General features: G+C 47.5%; 1 protein-coding gene across 1 annotated transcript in view; it reads left to right on the forward strand.

Annotated features, from left to right (window-relative positions):
• Positions 1–737: 737 nt before the first annotated feature.
• NTN1 (netrin 1) overlaps positions 738–22386 on the forward strand; it is a 227817-nt gene continuing 206168 nt past the window's right edge. Inside the window, exons 1-2 of the mRNA XM_023190889.3 lie at positions 738–775; positions 1496–2576. Of these exons, the coding sequence (XP_023046657.1) occupies positions 1559–2576 (1018 nt within the window). The 5' untranslated portion in view covers positions 738–775; positions 1496–1558. The remainder of the gene's footprint in view (positions 776–1495; positions 2577–22386) is intronic.

Consider the following 22386-nt stretch of genomic DNA (forward strand, 5'->3'; position numbering starts at 1 on the left):
GGCCCACCACAGCTCCCTTGGCCAGAACGAAGCCGCGTTCCCGACAGACAGGCTCACGCACGGTGACATTCGTGGGAGTGCTGGCCAGCAGCCCCTCCTTGCCGGACCCCCCGGGGCTTCGGGAAAGAATGGAGAGCAGGCAGAGGTCACATCCTCCTCCTCTTCCTCACGCTCCCGGGCTGTGTGCCCACAGGGGCACGGCCCTGTGCGCAGTGCCACCGGGGCCATCAGACTGGGTTAGAGCAAGGCCCGACCTCCGCGCAGCAAAGAAAACAAACACAGATGTGTTTGGCTGGGACCCGGAGGGAGAGAGTGGCCCCCTCCCCCCGCCCGCGCGCTCCCCCGGGCGCGGGGCTCTCCGGGTGGCGCGGGGCCGGGGCGAGGCTGACAGTCCTCGGCGGCCCCTCCTCCCCCACGGGGTGCGCGCCCGGCCCGGCCCAGCCCCCTCTCCGGGGTTTCCCCGGGCGCTCTCCTCGCTTTCTCTTTGTCTCTGCTGTTCTTTCTCGGGCTCCCGAGTTCCCACCCGCCCGTGCTCTCCCTCTTGGGCGTCCCGGGCGGGTTCTCTTTAACTTTCTTCTTTCCCGGGGTGAAAACTTTGCTCGGAGCTGGCGGCAGCTCGCGGACGTTATTGGCCGGCGCCCCGCCCGGCGGCCCCGCCCCCCGCCCCCGCGCTCCCCTCCGCCCCTCACTCCCAGCGCGAGTGTCGGCGGCGGCGGCGGCTGCGGCGGAGCCTTCGGGGGCGAGCGCGCGTGTGTGTGAGTGCGCGCCGGCCAGCGTGAGTGTGTGCGCCCGGGGCGCGGGCAGGGCAGCACTCCGAGCGCGGCGGGAGCGGCGGGAGCCGGGCGGCCGCGTAGTCACTCGGGCGAGAGAGGCGGCGGCGGCGGGGCCGGGGCCGGGGCTGGGGCAGCGGCGGCCGCGCCGGGCATGGAGCTGGCAAGCCCGCGCTGAGGCGGGACGCGCCTGCTAGCAGCGAGCGAGAGGCTCTCCGGCGACCGGCGCGCGGGCTCCCCGGCGGGGCCAGGCAAACTTTTCTTTCTCTTTTGCCCCTTCCAGAGGTAAAGTCCCGAACGCGGACTTTCCGGTGGCGACGCGATCAGGGGGCATCTGAGAGGGACCCCGGGCTGCGAGAGGAAGGGGCGCGGGCCGTCCGGAGTCGGGGTCCCCCAGCTCTCCTGCGCCCGAAACTTGGGGTGCGAGGCGGGCTGGCTGCGGACGGGGAGATCGGCTCAGGCATGCCCCTCGGGCGGCGTGGAGGCGGCGGTGGCGGGGAAGCAGAGCGTTCTCCCGCCGGGCGGGGAAGAAGGGGCGCGAGCGGTGCGGGCTTGGAGGGCCCCGGCTTCGCCGCCCGCGGGACTTTGTGGGAGAGAGGCGGGCAGTCGGCTGCGGGGTGGGTGCCCAGGAAGCCGGGCGTTCGCCCGCATCCCCACTCGCCACCCCGCCGAGAACTGGAGGGCGCGGGGCAGGCTGGCTGAGCGCAGCTCTCTTCTCTCCGCAGGCGCCTTCTGCGGCAGGCGGACCGATCCTCGGCGCGGCAGGGCCGGGGCAAGCTGGACGCAGCATGATGCGCGCAGTGTGGGAGGCGCTGGCGGCGCTGGCGGCGGTGTCGTGCCTGGTGGGCGCGGTGCGCGGCGGGCCCGGGCTCAGCATGTTCGCGGGCCAGGCGGCGCAGCCCGACCCCTGCTCGGATGAGAACGGCCACCCGCGCCGCTGCATCCCGGACTTTGTCAATGCGGCCTTCGGCAAGGACGTGCGCGTGTCCAGCACCTGCGGCCGGCCCCCGGCGCGCTACTGCGTGGTGAGCGAGCGCGGCGAGGAGCGGCTGCGCTCGTGCCACCTCTGCAACGCGTCCGACCCCAAGAAGGCGCACCCACCCGCCTTCCTCACCGACCTCAACAACCCGCACAACCTGACGTGCTGGCAGTCCGAGAACTACTTGCAGTTCCCGCACAACGTCACGCTCACACTGTCCCTCGGCAAGAAGTTCGAAGTGACCTACGTGAGCCTGCAGTTCTGCTCGCCGCGGCCCGAGTCCATGGCCATCTACAAGTCCATGGACTACGGACGCACGTGGGTGCCCTTCCAGTTCTACTCCACGCAGTGCCGCAAGATGTACAACCGGCCGCACCGCGCGCCCATCACCAAGCAGAATGAGCAGGAGGCCGTGTGCACCGACTCGCACACCGACATGCGCCCGCTCTCGGGCGGCCTCATCGCCTTCAGCACGCTGGACGGGCGGCCCTCGGCACACGACTTCGACAACTCGCCCGTGCTGCAGGACTGGGTCACGGCCACCGACATCCGCGTGGCCTTCAGCCGCCTGCACACGTTCGGCGATGAGAACGAGGACGACTCGGAGCTGGCGCGCGACTCGTACTTCTACGCGGTGTCCGACCTGCAGGTGGGCGGCCGGTGCAAGTGCAACGGCCACGCGGCCCGCTGCGTGCGCGACCGCGACGACAGCCTGGTGTGCGACTGCAGGCACAACACGGCCGGCCCGGAATGCGACCGCTGTAAGCCCTTCCACTACGACCGGCCCTGGCAGCGCGCCACGGCCCGCGAAGCCAACGAGTGCGTGGGTGAGTGCGGTGCGGCGGCGGAGCCGGCGGCGGGTGGGGGCGCGGGCGGGAGGTGCTGGGCCTCGCAGCGGCGGGTTCTTAGGAGCGCGGGTCGTGGGAACGCGTGGAGGGGGGAGGCGCGTTCGCGGATGCCCGGGACCCGGGAGGGCTGAAAGCAAGTTCACTCGCTCGCGTGACCCTCGTGGTGGACGCCCGAATTTGGGCCCAGTGCTCTCTGCAAAGCCAAGAAGCAGCAGGAGAAATGTTCCCGGGAGGGGGTTTGGCAGAACATTTGCAGACAGGTCTCCGCTAACCCTGGATCCAAACCCAAACATTCATTGCCTTCCCCCTCGTAGAGTTGGACGCTGTGATTCACCTCCACCCAACCCCCCTTTCCCAAGGCTGCAGCTGGGCTCGCGATTGGGGACCCCGGCCCTGTTCCCGGGAAGTTCCTACTCTACATCTACAAATCCCTTGGGAGATGGCAAAGAACTATTTGCGGTTTGGGGTCAGTTCGATACCCGACGAGTATCATTCCTGCCCTCCATTTGTCTTCATGATTTGAAACTATTTTGTGGTCTCTCTTTTGAACAGCGTGTTTGTGTTAGCAAAAGAAGAGTGATGTGATTTCAATTAATTACTATCTACCGATTACAAAGGAGCGTTCAGTAATTATTTTAAACGAATTCAATTCTGGTCTAAAAAAGTATACCAGATTTTTTTTGTTAGCTTCAGGCTTTGGTGAAATTAAACAGTTTTGAATTAACTAAGGGTCCAGCTTCTCACTGTCTAAATAGGGTTTCATTTCCTGAAAGAGAAATCTGACAAAACCGGGTGAATACGGCTGGGTCACAAATGAGGCTTAAAAAGGATACGTTCTGCTTCTGACTTGGACAACTTTGCTGCTGCAGAAGCTCTCAGGAATCAGTTTCTCCCCAGAAAAAAAAAAAAAAAAAAAAAAGGAAGAAAGAAAGGAAAGAAAAAGGGTGAGGGGAGATAGCAAGACTACACCTTACTTTTTTCAGTATGGGAAGCAAAGCTCCAAATCCCACATTTATTTCAGTGAAAATTATTTAGTCTGTAAATGTCCCATTTGGTGTGCATCCTTTATGAACGTACAGATTTTTCTCTCCCTCTCCCCATCTCAAACAGCCAGTGTGAGGCTCTTCAATGGCTTTGCCCTCTGAGGCACATTTCAAAGTTTGCTGGTCCCCACAAACACACGTTTTGAGATCTGGTTCTGATTAATTGTGTCATGTTGTTGTCGAATAGTTTGTGCCTCATGACTGTGGATGCAGAGTTTTGAGCAAGGGAATGGAAAACATGTCTTGGAGGGCCGGGTCGCTGCAGAGGCCCAGTCAGACGTCCTGGTCTGAAGACGCTGGGCCTCCGCCTCCTGTTGCACGGGAGGCCTCCATTTTTACACTCGTGTCCTGCTCTTGCAGACCTAATTGTCCTCCTCCTTTTAAGGATCAGAACTAGTCTGAAGACATTTTTCAAGATTTTGCAGAGAGAGAGAGAGAGTAGTTACACTCCGACTTAGTGGTCTTCTAGAATAAAATTCCTTTGATCTGCCCAATTCCCTCAGAAATGTTGGTTTTTCCCATCTCTTCTTTCCCCCCCTTCCTCTTTTCTTTTCTTCCCTTTGTGCGTAAAAGCCCTTTATTGACATTTAAAGGGATTCCCAGGGTTTTGCCATCAGTTTTAGTTTGTATGTGCATATGAAAGATAACTTTGTTTTGTCACCAGCAGGGTCTAATTGGACAAATGCAAGTGAATACATTTAGGCGAATAAGCTTGATGCGGTGGTGAAATTTCACTGGCTTGAAGACTTGTCTTAGCGTTGGTATTGTTCAGATTCACCACCCATCCCCAGGTCTTGCTGTCATTTTGGATGTGGACATGTAACCTGCGTTTGTTACAATGATGGTCATGTACTTGAAATAATCTCTACAGTTTAGGATTTTGTCTCTTGACCAAAACACTAACTATGCACACAAATTGGATTGACCTTTTTTCTTTTTATTGGCTAAATTGAGCAATCAACATATTAACTAATGTAATTAGTAACCGTTTTTGTTCAAAAAGTTTAATTAGGCTTAATAAGTACATAATCTACATGACAAATGATTGGCTAACAATATTTTTCTGGGTTTTACTGAAGTTATTTTAAGTCCCAGCAGTTACAGTATCTTTAAATCTTGCCAATTATTCAGTCATCTCATAAAAGCAAAGCCAATTCAACTATGTTAAAGTTATTTATAGTTTCCTTTTTGAATAGATGTTCTGATACCATGTAGATATAGCTGGGAACATCAGATTGAAGTTCCCATAAAGTCTTAATTGAAGTCTTAGTGATTTTTCCATCATTCTGTAAAAGAGAAAGACAGCAAGGACAATTTAGGGGTGATTTACAATGAAAGGTCGAGCTTTTTATGAAAAGGCCCTGTAGTGGAGATATGTGAATGAATTAGTATTTGACAGGTGTTCTCAGATACTAAAGGGCACGGTGCTAGGAAAAAGCATTAATAAATCCTTCAAAAGTAACTTTGGACTATCAGAGACTCAGACTTTCCTCCCAACATAATCTCTTCTTGTGAATTTCACACTGTTGACATATAAAGCCAAGCTACTCGGTGTATTTACAGCTACATCAAAGTCAAGAAGTATATATTTTTAAATTCCCGTAATCAGTCTTAATAACAATGAGCCTATTACTGTGCTATTCGGTCTTTGCTTTTATAAAATAATGATACCTGATTTATAATAAATTGAAATGGTAACCTTCACTAGGTTAACCCTGCGCCCTCCCACCCCTGCAATGAAAACCCCCTAAAATTTGCCAATTTACCAATATTATCATTTGACTGAACAGTCCTTCAACCTAGGGCCATGGTCCTTATAGATGACTAAGAAATGCACATGTCTGTCTGTTTTCTTTGGTTCAGTTTTCTTTTTGGTGTTGTTTCAAAGTCAAGCTCTCTATGGAATAAAATGTGAACTTTCGTAAAGCCCAGTTATATTTTAAATGCAATTTTGGATTTCTTCCGGAGGGGGGGAAGAAACAACCCTCAAAACAGTATGGAAGACAAGACTATGTATAACGTTACAGCCTTGACAGCTCTCAGTGGAATAACTAAATACTGTCTTCCGCCCATATGTATCGGCAGTGTTCACATGCTTTTATACACATGTGCATTCACATTCATTGTGTAAAGAAGTACCCATGCATGGTGGGGGTGTGTGTACATTCAAGGCAAAATGCATGAACAGTTTTAAACCACCTGGGTTGTTAGGCCCCTTTCCCCCCTCCCTGCCCTTCCCTTTTTTCAAAAGAGCATCTGAAGACCATATTGTGTTTCATAAATTATTGACATCAGTTTTAATCATTGTCCCCCTGACGTCGGAGCTGCGTTAGCATTTAGTGCCTGACGAAGCATGCTGTTTAATCTTACTGTGGAGTTGTCAGCATGAGCCCGTGCCTGGCTTGTGACAGGTCGAGCTTATGAAAACTTGTTTTGCGACTCACTCTATGGCGTTGCATTGCCCAGCTGTAACCCAAAACCCACGCAAAAGATGTCTCTGCAAGACAAGCACCGTGCTGGGTTGGCCTCTTATAGTTGTAGGTAGCTGCAACATAATGCTCATAATTGTTTAAACATAGCTTTGGGTTGGGGGTCGGGGGCATGTCCTCATGCTGTCAATAGCTCTGGTGCTTCCGTCCACCCTCATTCATCCCTGGCAAGAGAGGGAGGTTATATTGAAAGTGTTGCTGTGAGAAATCCGATGCCCCACTAAAGATTCTTGAAAAAATCAGAAGGCTAAAATTATTTGCTGCTTAGTCCAGAGCCTGGCACATAGCTTTAGATGAGTGAACGTTTTCAATAGTTATAGTAATTATTATGATTATTGTCATTATGATTAACCCTGGAGGACTTACTCTTTGCCAAGCACTCACATTAATTTAGACATTTAATCACTGTGACTATACTAATTATAGGGACTGTGATTGTATTTCTTTTAGAGATGAGGAAACCATGGCCTAGAGACATTAGATGGTTTACCCAAAGTCACATAGCTACTGGATGGTGGAGCTGGGACTCCAGCCTGACATTTGTGCTTTGTTTTGTTGCATCCACTTTGCTGCTTTTCCATAGAATGAATGGATGGGTGGATGGAAGAATGGATGAAGGAATGAATGGCAGCGATACATCCATGTGTAGGAGAAGAGCTGGCACACCTATTACTTCTTGCTAGAACTGGGCGTGGTTCCCTAGTTGTGTTGCATTATATATTTTACATCGTATTATATTTATTACATTTTGTTATATTATATTCATACATACTTAACATGAAGTTGTATATAAGAAGTTTTCTTTTAGCCATGAGGCCCGCTGGGAGCTGGGAGCTGGGACTATGAATTAAGAGGGTGTAGATACTTTCCTGGGGGGGGTTCTTGACATCCACAGGTGTTGCTGATGGCCTAGTCTTTCTTGATTTCAGGGCCTGTGATCTCCCTCAAAGGTGGTGAAGCTGAGCTGTGGGTAGTCAGAACCCCTCTTTAAGAAGGCCTTCCTCCAGCCTGGCCAACATGGTGAAACCCCATCTCTACTAAAAATACAAAACATTAGCCGGGCGTAGTGGCGGACGCCTGTAATCCTAGCTACTAGGGAGGCTGAGGCAGGAGAATCGCTTGAACCTAGGAGGCGGAGGTTGCAGTGAGCTGAGATCGCGCCACTGCACTCCAGCCCTGGTGAGACTCTGTCTGCAAAAAAAAAAAAAAAAAAAAAAAAAAAGGCCTTCTCTTTTCACCCAAGTGTTCACCATCCCTTTGCTTCACCAGAATATATTGAAAAAATCCAGGAAGTGGCTAAAAGTATTGTTGCCAAAGAGAGGAGGTGGATGGGGGATGGTGTGTGCCGGCCACTGGTGTGGTGCTGCTAGGTACAGTTGACATGAGTCAGCAGCACAGGGCTGTCGTGCATCTCCACTGGCCCCACAGGATCTGGAATGAGGTTCTCTGCTGGGGTCCTCATTAGCACCTGGTGACCGGGGACCTCCAGGCAAGGAGGCCGCTCCCTGCTCCACCCAGAGCAGGGGAGGCAGGTTTGTCAGGGAAACCTTCTGGGGTGGGTCTGCGTGTTTCCAGGCTCTGCCGTGCTCTCTATTAGCCCTGCCCAGTCTTCTCTCTGACCTCCTCCTCCTGTAGAAAAATGAGATCCTCGGAAAAGTATTTGAGACTTTATGTCCAGAGTAAATATTGTAAAGGCAGTGGGTTGAAATTCAGATGTTCCCTGGAAGGAATCCCCTCATTTTTCTGCTCACAGCTGCTATCGATATTTCCTTCTTGAGATGAGTTGTGCTTTTCATTAAGTAAATTTTTTGTCTTGGGATTAAACCAACATTGTATTCTTAATAGACTTTTATGTTTACACTTCAAAAGTCCACTAGATTGTTACTCGTGTTATCTTGATGGCTTCTACAGTGTCTGCAGTGCACACTGCCTTTACCAAAATAAATGGCTCTCTAGGGAACTGGATTATAAAACAGCCTTATCTGTGGATGCACAAATACGGATATTTTGTGAGCCAGTATTTTTTTTTTCATCCTTTCAGAAGTGTTAATCATACCTTGGGTTTCTGCAGTGCCTTTCATTATAGGGAGACGGGAGGTCTCGGAGGGCTTTTGAAATGCTCAGGACTTAAGCCTAATACTTGTAGAGCAGCCCACAGCATTTTGCCTGTCGTCTGGAAGCCCTGTGGTCTCTGCAGGCTCGGAAGGCATGGTGTTGGTCTGGGTGGCCTGGGAGCTGCGGAGTTTAAAATGCCCGTCGAAGGTGGTTGTGGGGTTGCGTCCTGAAGACAGACCACAAACTCCTACTGAGTGCCAGGCATTGTCCTAGGTGCTTTATATGTGCTTTTTTTCAATTAATGAGATTGCCACAAGGAACGGAAGCTTTTCAAAAACAGATGTCCTGGCCACCAAAGGGCAGCTTTTACACAAACGGGACTAAGTGTGGATAAGTCTGCAGGGCACATCTCAGCTTATTCTGTGACACTGTTGCATACAGAGAGGGCAGGGGGTATCGGGAGCGTTTGTTTGGAAGCCTGATCACATAAAAGCCGTGTCCTATTATAGCCAACTCAGAGGGACGGTTTTTCTGAACAGTGCTTGAAAGAAAGTGAGCTGCCTGGGCCAGTCCTCTGGACACGGACGTTCACCTCAAAGCTATCTGCTCTCATGAGGTTTGACTTGTGTAGCACAACTTAGTGAGTTCAGTATTGCATTCTTGTCTCCTTACTCCAGAAATGGATCTCTGTTGTAAAGTAAGAAGTAGATTTTAATTTGCCTTTTAAAAGTTACATCATTGGTTGGGCGCGGTGGCTCACGCCTGTAATCCCACACTTTGGGAGGCCGAGGCGGGCAGATCGTGAGATCAGAAGATGGAGACCATCCTGGCCAACATGGTGAAACCCCGTATCTACTAAAAATACAAAAATTAGCTGGGTGTGGTGGTGCATGCCTGTAATCCCAGCTGCTCGGGGAGGCTGAGGCAGGAGAATCGCTTGAACCAGGGACTCGGAGGTTGCGATGAGCTGAGATTGCCCCACTGCACTCTAGCCTGGCAACAGAGCGAGATTCCGTCTCAAAAAAAAAAAAAAAAAAAAAAAAGTTACACAATTTATGTGAATTTCCCCCCACGTCAAAAGGCAGAGACCCATTCCAATTGTCAGTCTTTGCTTATAGAGATATGGCTCCCTCTTCATCCCCAGCTCCTGGGAGGCCTTGGCTAGGTGTGTATTCAGCCTCAAATACATTATTTTGTGCCAGTTCTCCCCTCTGATGGAGAGAAGGGACTGTGGCCATGTGACTGATGAAACGCAAAATGTCTTCCGTCAGACCTGTTTCTTTTCCTCCCAGAGCTTAAGTTCCCACCCCAAGCCTCCTCCACAATGGACAGTTCTATCAGAGGCAGCTGCTGGCACTCAGAGCACAAAGGAAGATACCCTCCAAGGAGGAAAGGGGTACCTATGGTTTAGGAGTACTGCCAAGCAATAGAAAGCTGTGCTCCACCCTTGCCTGTGTCTGGGTCACTCCCAGCAATTCCCCATCCTTCTGTCATTGGGATTAGTGTACTAACTACAGTTAGGGTGAAATGAATTCACACTGCAGTGCACTGGTGCATGTGAAGAAGACCTAGAGGAAAGATGATTCTGTGGTTGGGCACAGTAGCTCACACCTGTAATCCCAGCACTTTGGGAGGCTGAGGCGGGCGGATCATGAGATCAGGAGTTCGAGACCAGCCTGACAACATGGTGAAACCGCTTCTCTACTAAAAATACAAAAATTAGTCAGTCGTGGTGGTGTGTGCCTGTAATCCCAGCTACTTGGGAGGCTGAGGCAGGAGAATTGCTTGAACCCGAGAGGCAGAGGTTGCAGTGAGCCGAGATCGCACCACTGCACTCCAGCCTGGGTGACAGAGCAAGACTCAGAAAAAAAAGAAAAGAAAAAAAAAGAAGAAAGATGGTTCTGTAAGCATAGTAGACCTCTGTGTTATTTAAAGGGTTCAAGTAAATTTGTTGGGTGAGAACTTTAAAAGCAGAAAGTAACACTCCAGTTCACTTCTCAACTCAGCTAGTGCCTTGATGAGGAAGGTGCTAGAAGTCTGTCTCCCTGGAGGATTCAGGACTGGCCTATGTGAGGTCTCAGCTCCCTGTGCACATGGTCATATTTTAGTTGGGGGCCCATCCGGGCCCCCTCCTGGCTGGTGCTATTGCTCGATTTTCTAGATTTTTCCCGCGTCTTTTTCTGCCTAAAGATAAGAGAGATTATTGGTTGTCGTGTCCAATTTTCACACATTCCAGAGACTCCACACTTAAGTAAGACAATCTGGAGGACTACAGGGACCTGTAAAGGGGCTGGCTTTAAATAACTGAGTCCTATATAAGGAAATGAGATAGATCTCTGAGTTTCCTGAGGGCCTGTATGCTGTGCTGCATTCCATATTTGAAGTCCCCAAGTGAGGGACACTTCCTGCCTGCTTGATTGCCATTGTCAGGGCTTCTGATTTTGTTTGCTTCTGCTTGGGGTGGCCGTGGTGACTACCCAGCAAATAAATGCACCACCACTCCCGCATTCTAAAACCAGGGCAGACATTGGCAATCAATTGCAGCATGCTTTCCTCCAAAGTCCAGAAATGATCTTATAATATTAGACTCCTCAATATAACTAACTCCTTAGGCAGAATTAGCCCATGAACTGAAAGCTATTTGCCAGCCATTTTTGGTCCCCTTCTGAAGACCTTCCCCTTCCCTGTCCCCAACCTGCAGACAGAGAAGTGCTTTGTATACATGGACATTTCTGGAGTGTTTACTGTTCAGGTGGCTCTATTTGGTCTGGGCACGTAAGGAAATGTAAAGTAGACCAGGTGCGGTGGCTCACACCTGTAATCCTAGCACTTGGGGAGGTTGAAGCAGGCAGATCATTGGAGGTTGGGAGTTTGAGACCAGCCTGGCCAACATGGTGAAACCCCATCTCTACTAAAAATACAAAAACAAAAACAAAACTAGCCTGGCATGGTGGCCCACACCTGTAATCCTAACTACTCAGAGGCTGAGGCAGGAGAATCTCTTGAACCCGGGAGGCCGAGATTGCAGTGAGTCGAGATCATGCCACTGCACTCCAGCCTGGGCGATACGGTGTCTCAAAAACAAAAAAAAAAAGAAAAGAAATGTAAAGTGGCTGCCCTCCCTGCAGGTGAAATATGTTTCCATCGAGGAGGCTGTGCACATGAGAAGGTGAAGATGTGTCCACTTGTGCTAACCCTGAACGCGGATGGGTGCCCGGAGTGAGGCATTTTGCTGAGTGTCTGGGGCGCAGGGAGGGGCCGAGGGTCTTGAGAGGAAGCGCATTTTGGATTTGGCTCCTGTACCATGGAAGGATTGGCTTTTAGTCCACATCCCATTTTCCTTCTGCATTTGTTCTGTTGTAGTGTTTTTGTTTTCTCCCATGCCAAGAATTTGAGAGACCATGGTTCCCTGAAAAGAGGGGTGCCCCCAGGAATGTCCGCCCTGACGTTTCTGGGCAGGTCCTCCAGAACTGCCTTGGGTTTTGAAACAAAAGCTTATCACTACCCCTACACTCAAAAGAAATTATGCCCCAACTTGGGCAAGGACCCTGGTGCCTGAGGCTTCCTGGGGTTTCTCACACCTGAAGGTCGTTCCTTCCACTCAGAACCACGTCTGTGTGGTATTGAGGGACAAGGACTCATCTCCGTCACAAACCACTGCCCTCAGTGCTCTGCTTACGTTTGGGCTGGTGCAGAAAGTGCCGAACAAGAATAGTTCCAATCCCAGCATGAAAAAGAAAACACATTGTGTTTACAGATACAGAATTTGGCATGTGAAACATGAAAGTACCTTTGGATTGGGCGGCCCCAGCGCAGAGCTGTTGGACACGGCCGTCCCACCTGCCCTCAGCCCTTTGGCCAGCTCGTTTTCCTCTTCCCGAAGCCAGACCTCAGAGGTGGGCAGGTCGATCTCAGCCAACTCTTTATTCCCACACCCAGCTCTGTCTCACTCTATAGTTCAGAACCGGGAGAGAATTCACGGTGAGAAAGTGCTTGGCCTTCTGAGCTGCCATGAGGAAGGAAATTGCTTCTCGCTCCAATCCACAGAAATCAATCCTTCTTTATTTTTTCTTTTTTTTTGACAGAATCTCACTCTATCATCAAGGCTGGAGTGCAGTGGCACCGTGTCAGCTCACTGCAACCTCCGTCTCCTGGGTTCAAGTGATTCTTCTGCCTCAGCCTCCTGAGTAGCTGGGATTACAGTTGCCTACCATCACGCCTGGCTAGTTTTTTTTTTTTTTTTTTTAGTAGAGACGGGGTTCATCATCTTAGCCAGGCTGGTCTCGAACTCCTGACCTTGGGTGATCCACCTGCCTCAGCCTCCCAAAGTGCTGGGATTATAGGCATGAGCCACTGCGGCCGGCCCAATCCTTCTTAAACCATGTTTTTGGGCAGACTTGCATCCTGGTACCCAGAAATGCTAGAGAAGAATAGGACTGAGCAGTCCTATTTCTTACCTCAGTTTATTGTTTGAGCGAGGGATAGAGAGCTGTTTTTTTGTTTGTTTGTTTTAATTGAAGATGTCTGCAGAAGAAATGAGCCACATGTAAGTGAGAGTCAAGTTGCGATTTTCCTGATCTGTAGAAAGTACTTAGTTCTGGCCAGGCACCATAGCTCACACCAGTAATCCCAGCACTTTGGGAGGCTGAGGCAGGAGGATTGCTTGAGCCTGGGAGTTTGAGATCAGACTGGGCAGCATAGTGAGACTCCCGTCGCTACAAAAATAAGAAAAGAAAATACTTAGTTGGTTGGGCATGGTGGTTCACGCCTGTAATCCCAGCACTTTGGGAGGCTGAGGCAGGCGGATCATCTGAGGTTAGGAGTTTGAGACCAGCCTGACTAACATGGAGAAACCCCATCTCTACTAAAAATACAGAATTAGCTGGGCATGGTGGCACATGCCTGTAATCCCAGCTACTTGGGAGGCTGAGGCAGGAGAATTACTTGAATCTGGGAGGTGGAGGTTGCAGTGAGCAGAGATCGCACCATTGCACTCCAGCCTGGGCAACAAGAGTGAAACTCTGGCTCAAAAAAAAAAAAGGTACTTAGTTACTTAGTTTTAAGTCAAGATCAGAGAGCACAACATTCTGTCTACTAAAGTGTGAAATACCAAGATACATGTATTAGGGCCATAGTGAGAGAACTTCAGACTGGCTGGGTTTAAATTCCAGTTCCACCAGGAGTGTGGATTTGGGTAAGTTACTTAAGCTGTCTATGCCTTTGATGCCTTGGTGTCCTGGACCTCTCCTCAAGACCACCTTGATAGATTGGGTGGGGTGGGGATTGTGAGGAGCCTGGTGTTCTGCCTTGAAAGAGGGCTCAGAGGAGGGTTACAGGAAGGAGACCCAGAGGTTGGGTTCTGATCCTACACCTTGGGATTTTATCAGCACACATTTCTATAGCCTTTATAGTAGTGAGATAGCCTTTATTAGTGAGATTTATGCACGGTTCTAAGCTGTTTATACGTATTACCTCATTTAATCCTCGTAATAGCTCTATCAGGGCTTGTTATTCTTTTTTTTTTTTTTTTAAACGAAGTCTTGCTCTGTCACCCAGGCTGGAGTGCAGTGGTACGATCTCGGCTCACTACAACCTCCACCTCCCAGGTTCAAGAGATTCTCCTGCCTCAGCCTCCCGAGTAGCTGAGATTACAGGCATGTACCACCATGCCCAGCTAATTTTTGTATTTTTAGTAGAGACGGGTTTCGCCATGTTGGCCAAGCTGGTCTTGAACTCCTGACCTCAGGTGATCCGCCCACCTCGGCCTCCCAAAGTGCTGGGATTACAGGCGTGAGCCACCGGCGCCTGGGCTTGTTATTCTTAAATAAACTTCTTTATTGTAGTGTAACACATGTAAAGAAAATCCCATGAATTATGTGTCTAGGGCAAAGACTATTCATGATATGCACACACTTGCATAACCAGCACCCCCATCAAGAGCATACCAGTGACCCAGAAGCTGGCCTGAGCTTCCATCCAGTTACCACGCCCCCTGCCCACCATACATGGATTTTGATTTTTTTTTTTTTTTTTTTTTTGGGGGATGGAGTCTCGCTCTATCGCCCAGGCTGGAGTGCAGTGGCGCAATCTCAGCTCACTGCAAGCTCCGCTTCCCGGGTTTAGGCCATTCTCCTGCCTCAGCCTCCGCAGTAGCTGGGACTACAGGCGCCCACCACCTCACCCGGCTAGTTTTTTGTATTTTTTAGTAGAGACGGGGTTTCACCGTGTTAGCCAGGATGGTCTCGGTCTCCTGACCTCGTGATTCGCCCGTCTCAGCCTCCCACAGTGCTGGGATTACAGGCTTGAGCCACCGCGCCCGGCCTGGATTTCGATTATTTTTGAACTTGGTATGAATGGAATCATATTCTGGCTTCTTTTGCTCCATGTTACATTTGTGGTCTTCATCCATGTGTAGTAGTAGTTTCTTAGTTTCCATTGCTGGCCTGTATTGTGTGATATAAATGTATCACAGGGCATTTCTCCACTCCACTTATGGCAGGCATTTGGGCTGTTCCCAGGTTTTCGCTATTAACAGTAGCACTGCTGTGACCATACTTGTCTGTGTCTTTTGATGCACCTCTGAATGCGCTTCTACTGGGTGTGTGTCAAGAAGGGGAATTGCTGGGTCCTAGGGTTTGGGCATCTGTTCAGTTTCATTTTTATTTTTATTTTTTTATATTTACTTATTTATTTACTTATTTACTTATTTATTTATTTATTTATTTATTTATTTATTTATTTATTTATTTATTTATTTTGAGACGGAGTCTTGCTCTGTCGTCCAGGCTGGAGTGCAGTGGCATGATCTTGGCTCACTGCAAGCTCTGCCTCCCGGGTTCACACCATTCTCCTGCCTCAGCCTCCCGAGTAGCTGGGACTACAGGTGCCCACCACCACGCCCGGCTAATTTTTGTTTTTTGTATTTTTAGTAGAGACAGGATTTCACCGTGTTAGCCAGGATGGTCTCGATCTCCTGACCTTGTGATCCACCCGCTTCAGCCTCCCAAAGTGCTGAGATTACAGGGCTGAGCCACCGTGCCCGGCCCACTTTTATTTTTAACATTTTTTGAGACAAGGTCTCTGTCACCCAGCCTCCTGTCATCCAGCTTCCTGAGCTCAGGCGATCCTCCTGCTTCAGTCTCCTGAGTAGTTGGGATCACAGGTGCACAGGTTGGCTATTTTAAAAACATTATTTGTAGAGGGTTGGGCATGGTGGATCACGCCTGTAATCCCAGCACTTTGGGAGGCTGAGACAGACGGATCACTGGAGGTCAGGAGTTCAAGACCAGCCTGGCCAACGTGTTGAAACCCCATCTCTACTAAAAATACAAAAATTAGCCGGGTATGGTGGCGTGCACCTGTAATTCCAGCTACTTGGGAGGCTGAGGCATGAGAATTGCTTGAACCTGGGAGGTGGAGTTTGCAGTGAGCCAAGATGGTGCCACTCCACTCCAGCCTGAGCAATAGAGCAAGACTCTGTCTCAAAAAAGAGAAAAACTATTTGTAGAGATGGGGGTCTTGCTGTGTTACCCAGGCTGGTCTTGAATTCTTGGGCTCAAGGGATCCTTCCCTCTCAGACTCCCAGAGTGTTGGGATTACAGGCGTGAGCCACCATGGCTGACCTGTTCAACTTTGATAGACAGTGGTTAAACTCTCTATTTAGTGGAAAGTGGTTGTACAAATTTATATCTGTATACAGTTTTACAGGCAAAGAAACTGAGGCACATGGAAGTTAGGTAAGGTGCCTGAAGTCACACAGCTAGCAGATGGCAGAACTGGAATTAGAATCCAGGCAGTGCAGCTCTGGAAGCTTGCTTTTCGCCACTGGGCCAGGTCGTCTCTTATCTTTTTTTGTTTTTTTTGTAGAGACAGGGTCTCGCTGTGTCATCCAGGTTAGAGTACAGTGGTGCAATCACGTCTCACTGCAGCCTTGAACTCCTGGGCTCAAGCAATCCTCCTGCCTCAGCCTCTCAGAGTGCTTAGATTACAGGCATGAGTCACCTGCTTGGCCTGCCACTTATCTTTAATCTGCATACTCCCTGTCAGGAAAACTAATAATACTGGGAAGCAAAGGTGACTTTGTACAAGTCTCTTTACTTCTCTGGGCCTCAGTTCTCTCCTGTAAAACGAGGGGTTGGGTTACAAAGGTCATGTAATGATATTCTGTAGGTCAAGTGGAATATACTACCTTCCTGAGGACTTCTTCAGTCTTTCCTTAACCACCTAACTCCATTCCCTGCTGAACCAGAAGCAACTCTGTAACTTGAATTACACATTTTCCAACCCTACCCCTCCACTGGGGTTCCCTCAAAAGACTGCTCAGGCTCTAACTGGGGGACCTCACTTGGACCTACCCTCCAACCCTACTGACAATTTCCCCACCTCCCACTCTCCAGCTCTTCCACTTGCAGGGGTGGGGACATGGGACTATCCCTTCTTTTCCTTCCAGTGTGTTGGCTAGCTGGTCTTCTCTCTTTAAATCATGAATGTACGGCCGGGCGCGGTGGCTCAAGCCTGTAATCCCAGCACTTTGGGAGGCCGAGACGGGTGGATCACGAGGTCAGGAGATCGAGACCATCCTGGCTAACACGGTGAAACCCCCGTCTCTACTAAAAAATACAAAAACTAGCCGGGCGAGGTAGCGGGTGCCTGTAGTCCCAGCTACGTGGGAGGCTGAGGCAGGAGAATGGCATAAACCCGGGAGGCGGAGCTTGCAGTGAGCTGAGATCCGGCCACTGCACTCCAGCCTGGGGGACAGAGCGAGACTCTGTCTCAAAAAAAAAAAAAATCATGAATGTTCAGGTGTATGAATTTTCACAAAGTGAGCTCACCTCTGTGTCTAGCACTCACATGAAGAAATATGATATTTCCAGAAGGCTCCTCCCAACCACCAGGCCCCCAGGGTAACCACCATTTGACTTCTAACGCAAAAGATTTAATTTGCCTATTTTTGAACTTTATATAATTGAAATCATACTGTATGTTCTCTTCAATATCTGGTTTCTTTTGCTCAGCCTTGTTTCCTTGTAAATAGTCTTAAACATAACTTACCCTATAGTCTTTGTTAGTTTGATGGATGATCTCAACTTCTTGGGGATACTGATCCTCTCGCTTGTTTTGTCTGCTGACCTTTGCTCATGGTGAATGATTTCCTTATGTGTTTTGTGCTTTCTGACTGTGAGCTTATCTTTATTTGGGATTTCGTGGAAATCCCACTGCTGTTTGTTATGGAAATGCCCCTATCCATATGATTTTGCATTAATTCTGCCAGACATTCTAGAGGTATCACTGGACTAGGACCAAATTTTCCATTAATTAATCATCTTGAAAATTATTATATCAAATGAGGAGTATGTACTTGGCCTCAACCTTCCCAGGCCTGGGGTTTATTTTTCTCCCTCACTGAAGGCTTTTTCTCCCTTTACCCAGAGCTCTGGGTAGAGACAAACTTTTGCTGTCACCTTAGCCTGATGGACAGGTCTTCGTCCCCTTTTGACCCTGGGTCTTCATCCCCTTTTGACCCAGGGGGCATTTGGAAGGTCCAGGTTTTTTTGCCACTGCAATTACAGCTGCAGTTTCCTGACTGGTCTCCCTTCCTTTATCTTTGTCCCTCAACCTCCCTGGTCTCTTCTTAACACAGCAGCCAGAGGTAACTGCCTGTGTATTAGTTCGCTGTTCACCCAGAGGAACACCCAGAACACTTACAATGGTTGCAAAGCCATGTGTGGTCTGGCCCCTGCTTCCTCTCTATTCTCATCTCCTAGCACTTTCCTGCTCACTCACTCTGTTCCAGCGCCCAGGCCTCCTTGCTGTTAGTGGGTACACATCTTGTAGCCCTGGTACAGCAGCTGACTCTGGGCTTGAGATATGCAAATCTGGGCCAGATATGCAAATAGATGACTCCATAGGTTCCTTCAAGTCTTTGGTCAAATATCATTTCAGTGAGGCTTACCCAGACTATTCTAATTATAATGCAAACAGCTCCCCTATTTGTGTCTATCTGACTCTCTCTCTCTCTCTTTCTCTCTCCTCTCTCTCTCTCTCTCTCACACACACACCCTGAGATCACCCTTATCCTCCCCTACTAACTGCTTTTCCCCATAATACTCATACCACCTAACACACTATTTAATTTACTTATTTATTATGTTATTAACTGTTTTCCCCTCCTCCCATTTGTTCCTTTCTATCACTTGTTGGAATGTTAAGGTACATAAGACCAGGAATTCTCTTTTGTTCACAGGGGGCCTGCCATAAGTAGGTGCTCATTAAATATTTGATAAAGAAAGCAGGGGTCCCATTTGCAACTCTGGGCTTGTAAGACCTGAGGCCTCATCTCCAGTCTGTGTGTGGGTGCTAAAACCTAAGCTCAGGGCATTAAAGCCTGTTTCCAGGTCTAATAATCAGTCTGTCTTTCCTCTTTCTGTATCCTCCCTGGTGTTCCCTCCCTCCTCCCACACACCTCATGATCACTGGGGTCTCAGGGTAACACTTTGGCTTTCAGATTTTTCTTTCCTCTAGCACCTGGGGATTTCCTTTTATTTCTTATGAGATCTGCTATTCATTAAATATTTTTTAAACTTACATTTCATCTAGTATTTCTAGATGCTTGCAGTGGTAGGGGTTCTGCATTACCTCAGTCCACCTTGTTGCCAGAACTCGAAGTCATATATTTTAATCTTTCACACATCTGGAATTAATCATGACATATGGTGTGAGGTAAGGATATCCGTTTTTTTCATAAAATATTTAGCCAGTTATTCAGTGACAACTATTGAGAAACATCATTTTTTGTCACTGATTTGAGATGCCATATTTATTAAATGCTTAAGTATTATATAAACTTGGATCTGTTCTCCGGATTTTTCCATTTTATTTCACAAATCTGTTTTCCTGCCACTTCCTATCTATTTGGATATTTCAGTATCTGGTAGGTTCAGTATTCACTCATTATTCCATCTGTTCAGTTTCACTTATTCTCATTGCTATTCTTGCTTGCTTGTTTGTTTATGTATTTATTTATTGCTTTAGATGAGTTTGTCAAGTTTCAATATAAATGCCATTAGTAATTTGACAACAGTGTTGTTAAAATGAACTTGGTGATAGTTGAAAACATTGTAACTGTATCAACGTATCTGTTGTATGTAATGATTCAATTATTTAAATGTACCCATTAAGGCTTTTAGGATATCTAAAAAGTAGGTTTTAAGTCTGATCAAAATCATGAATTGTACATATGTGTTTCTCTTTGATTCTTCCAGATGATTTTTTTTTACAGATTTATTGAGATATAATTGTGGTTCAATAAATTGCACATATGTAAAAAGTAGAATTTGATAAGTTTGACTTATGTATACACCTATGAAACCATCACCACAATAAAGATAAATAACATATCCATCAGCCCAAAATATTTCCTACTGTTTCTTGGTAATCCCTCCTGCCCCTTTCCATCATGGTGCCTTCTGTCATTATATATCTGTTTGCCTTTTCTAGAGTTTTGTATAAATGGAATCATACAGTATGTATGGTCTGGTTTCTTTCACCTTCCGTGCTTAGTTGGGTTATTTATTCATCCGTCATGTTAAGTGCATTAATAGTTCAATCCTTTTTATTTCTGGGGAGTATTCATTGTATGGCTATGCCACAATTTGTCCATTCACTTGCTGATGGACATTTAGCTTGTTTCTAGTTTTTGGCTATTACAGATAAAGCATCTATGAACATTCTTTTAGAAGTCCTTGCATGGACATACACTTTCATCTGTCTTGGACAAATACCTAAGAGTGGATTGCCTGGATGATACAGTAGGTGTAGGTCTAACTTTTAAATAAACTGTCAAACTGTTTTCCAAAATGGTTGTATCACTTTACATTTATATCAGCAGTGTATGAGAGTTCTAGTTTCTCTAGTCGACTTCCTCATCAGCATTTGATGTGGCGGATCTTTTATAAATTTTAGCCATTCCAATAGATGTGTGGTAGATACCCTTCCAATTTTAAGTCTTACAATTCGGAAGTATAGAACATCTACCTTTGTTTATGTCTTCTTTTATGCTATTCAGTAAGGTTTATAAATTTCTTTATATTCGCATCACACATTTTTTCAGAACAGTTTACTTCTATATATTTATCATTTTGATTACTATTATGAAAGGAATTTTTTCCTTCTCATTTTATTTTCTAAGTGGGTATTACAATGTATAGAAAAATTAAGCACTATATATACATTTTTATGTATGTATTTTGCAACCTTCAGCTTTACTGAACTCTCTTTAAATTCGTTCCCACAGTGTTTCAGTTTCTCTTGACTTCACCTGTATTTATGAATATTTTAGCCCTTCTTTTCCCATACTCGTACTATCTATTTTTCTTGTCTTACTGCCTTGGATAGAACTTCAAAGTAATTGTATATATAATAATGGTAAGATGTACTCTTGTATTGCTATTGATTTAAGTGAGCACATTTCTAGAGTTTCATTGTTAAATATGTTGTTTGTTGCTAGTTTCATATGGATGTTCTTTATTGTACTCAATGGAGAGACCTCTATTCCTGATTTACTGCAAGGGTTGCTCTTTCGTACTTTTTATTTTTGTTTTTTTGTTGGAGAGATAGGGTCTTGATTGGCTGCCCAGGCTGGAGTGCAGTAGCATGATCAATCATAGCTCATTGCAGCCTCAACCTCCTGGGCTAAAGCAATCCTCCTACCTCAGACTCTTGAGTAGCTGGGACTATGGGTGTGCACCATATCCAGCTAATTTTTTATTTATTTTTATTTTTATATTTACTTTTTGAGACGGCGTCTCGCTCTGTCGCCCAGCCTGGAGTGCAGTGGCGCGATCTTGGCTCACTGCAAGCTCTGCCTTCCGGGTTCACGCCATTCTCCTGCCTCAGCCTCCCGAGTAGCTGGGACCACAGGCGCCCATCACCACGCCTGCCTAATTTTCTGTATTTTTAGTAAAGATGGGGTTTCACCATGTTAGTCAGGATGGTCTCAGTCTTCTGACCTCATGATCTATCTGCCTGCCTCAGCCTCCCAAAGTGCTAGGATTACAGGCGTGAGCCACTGTGCCCAGCCCCAGCTAATTTTTTAAAGAAATTTTTGTAGAGACAAGGTCTTGCTATGTTGCCCAGGCTGATCTTAAACTCCTAGGTCCAAGTGATCCTCCTGCCTGAGCCTCCCAAAGTATGCTCCTTTTTAAAAAAAAATTCAAGCATATGTGGAATGTTAATCCTTTAGATATTAATCAAAATGATCATATCATTTTTCTGCCTTGACTATTAATGTAATGAATTTCTTTAATTGATTTCTGAGATATAATTCACATGTCATACAATTCACCCATGGAAAGTGGTTTTTAGTATGTTCATCGATGGTACAACCATAACTAAAATTAATCCTAGAACATTTTTGTCATCCCCAAAAGGAGCTTTCTACCAGTTAGCAGTCACTTCCCATCCCTCACCCTGATCTGCACCCACACCCTAAGTAGGCTTTCAGATTTGCCTATTCTGGACATTTCATATAAATAGAATCATGTAATATATGGCCTTTTGTGACTGACGTCTTTCAATTAGTGTAATGTTTTCGTGGTTCATCCATGTTATAGCAGTACTTAATTTCCTTTTAATGGCTGAATTTCATTATGTAAACATATCAAATTTTGATTCATTCATCAATTGATGGACATTTGAGTTGTGTCCATTTTTTGGCTCTTATGAATAATGCTGCAATGAGCATTGGTGTACAGGTTTTTGTGTGGACATCTGCTTTCTCTGGGGTATCCACCTAGCAGTGGAATTGCTGGGTTATAAGACAGCTAACTCAGCCAGGTGTGGTGGCTCATGCCTGTAATCCCAGCACTTTGGGAGGCTGAGGCGGGTGGATCACTTGAGGTCAGGAGTTCGAGACCAGCCTGGCCAACGTGGTGAAACCTCATCTCTGCTAAAAATATAAAAATTAGCCGGGTGTGGTGGTACACACCTGTAGTCCCAGCCACTCGGGAGGCTGAGGCACAAGAATCGCTTGAACCCGGGAGGTGGAGGTTGCTGTGAGCTGAGATCAGGCCACTGTACTACAGTCTGGGCGACAGAGTGGGATTCTGTCTCAAAAAAAAAAAAAAAAAAAAAAAAAAAAGACAACTGACTCTGTGTTTAACTTTTTGAGGAACTGCCAGATTGGTTTTCAGACAGTTGTACTAT

The sequence above is a fragment of the Piliocolobus tephrosceles genome, chromosome 16 (assembly GCF_002776525.5).
Source record: "Piliocolobus tephrosceles isolate RC106 chromosome 16, ASM277652v3, whole genome shotgun sequence".
Classification (NCBI taxonomy): domain Eukaryota; kingdom Metazoa; phylum Chordata; class Mammalia; order Primates; family Cercopithecidae; genus Piliocolobus; species Piliocolobus tephrosceles.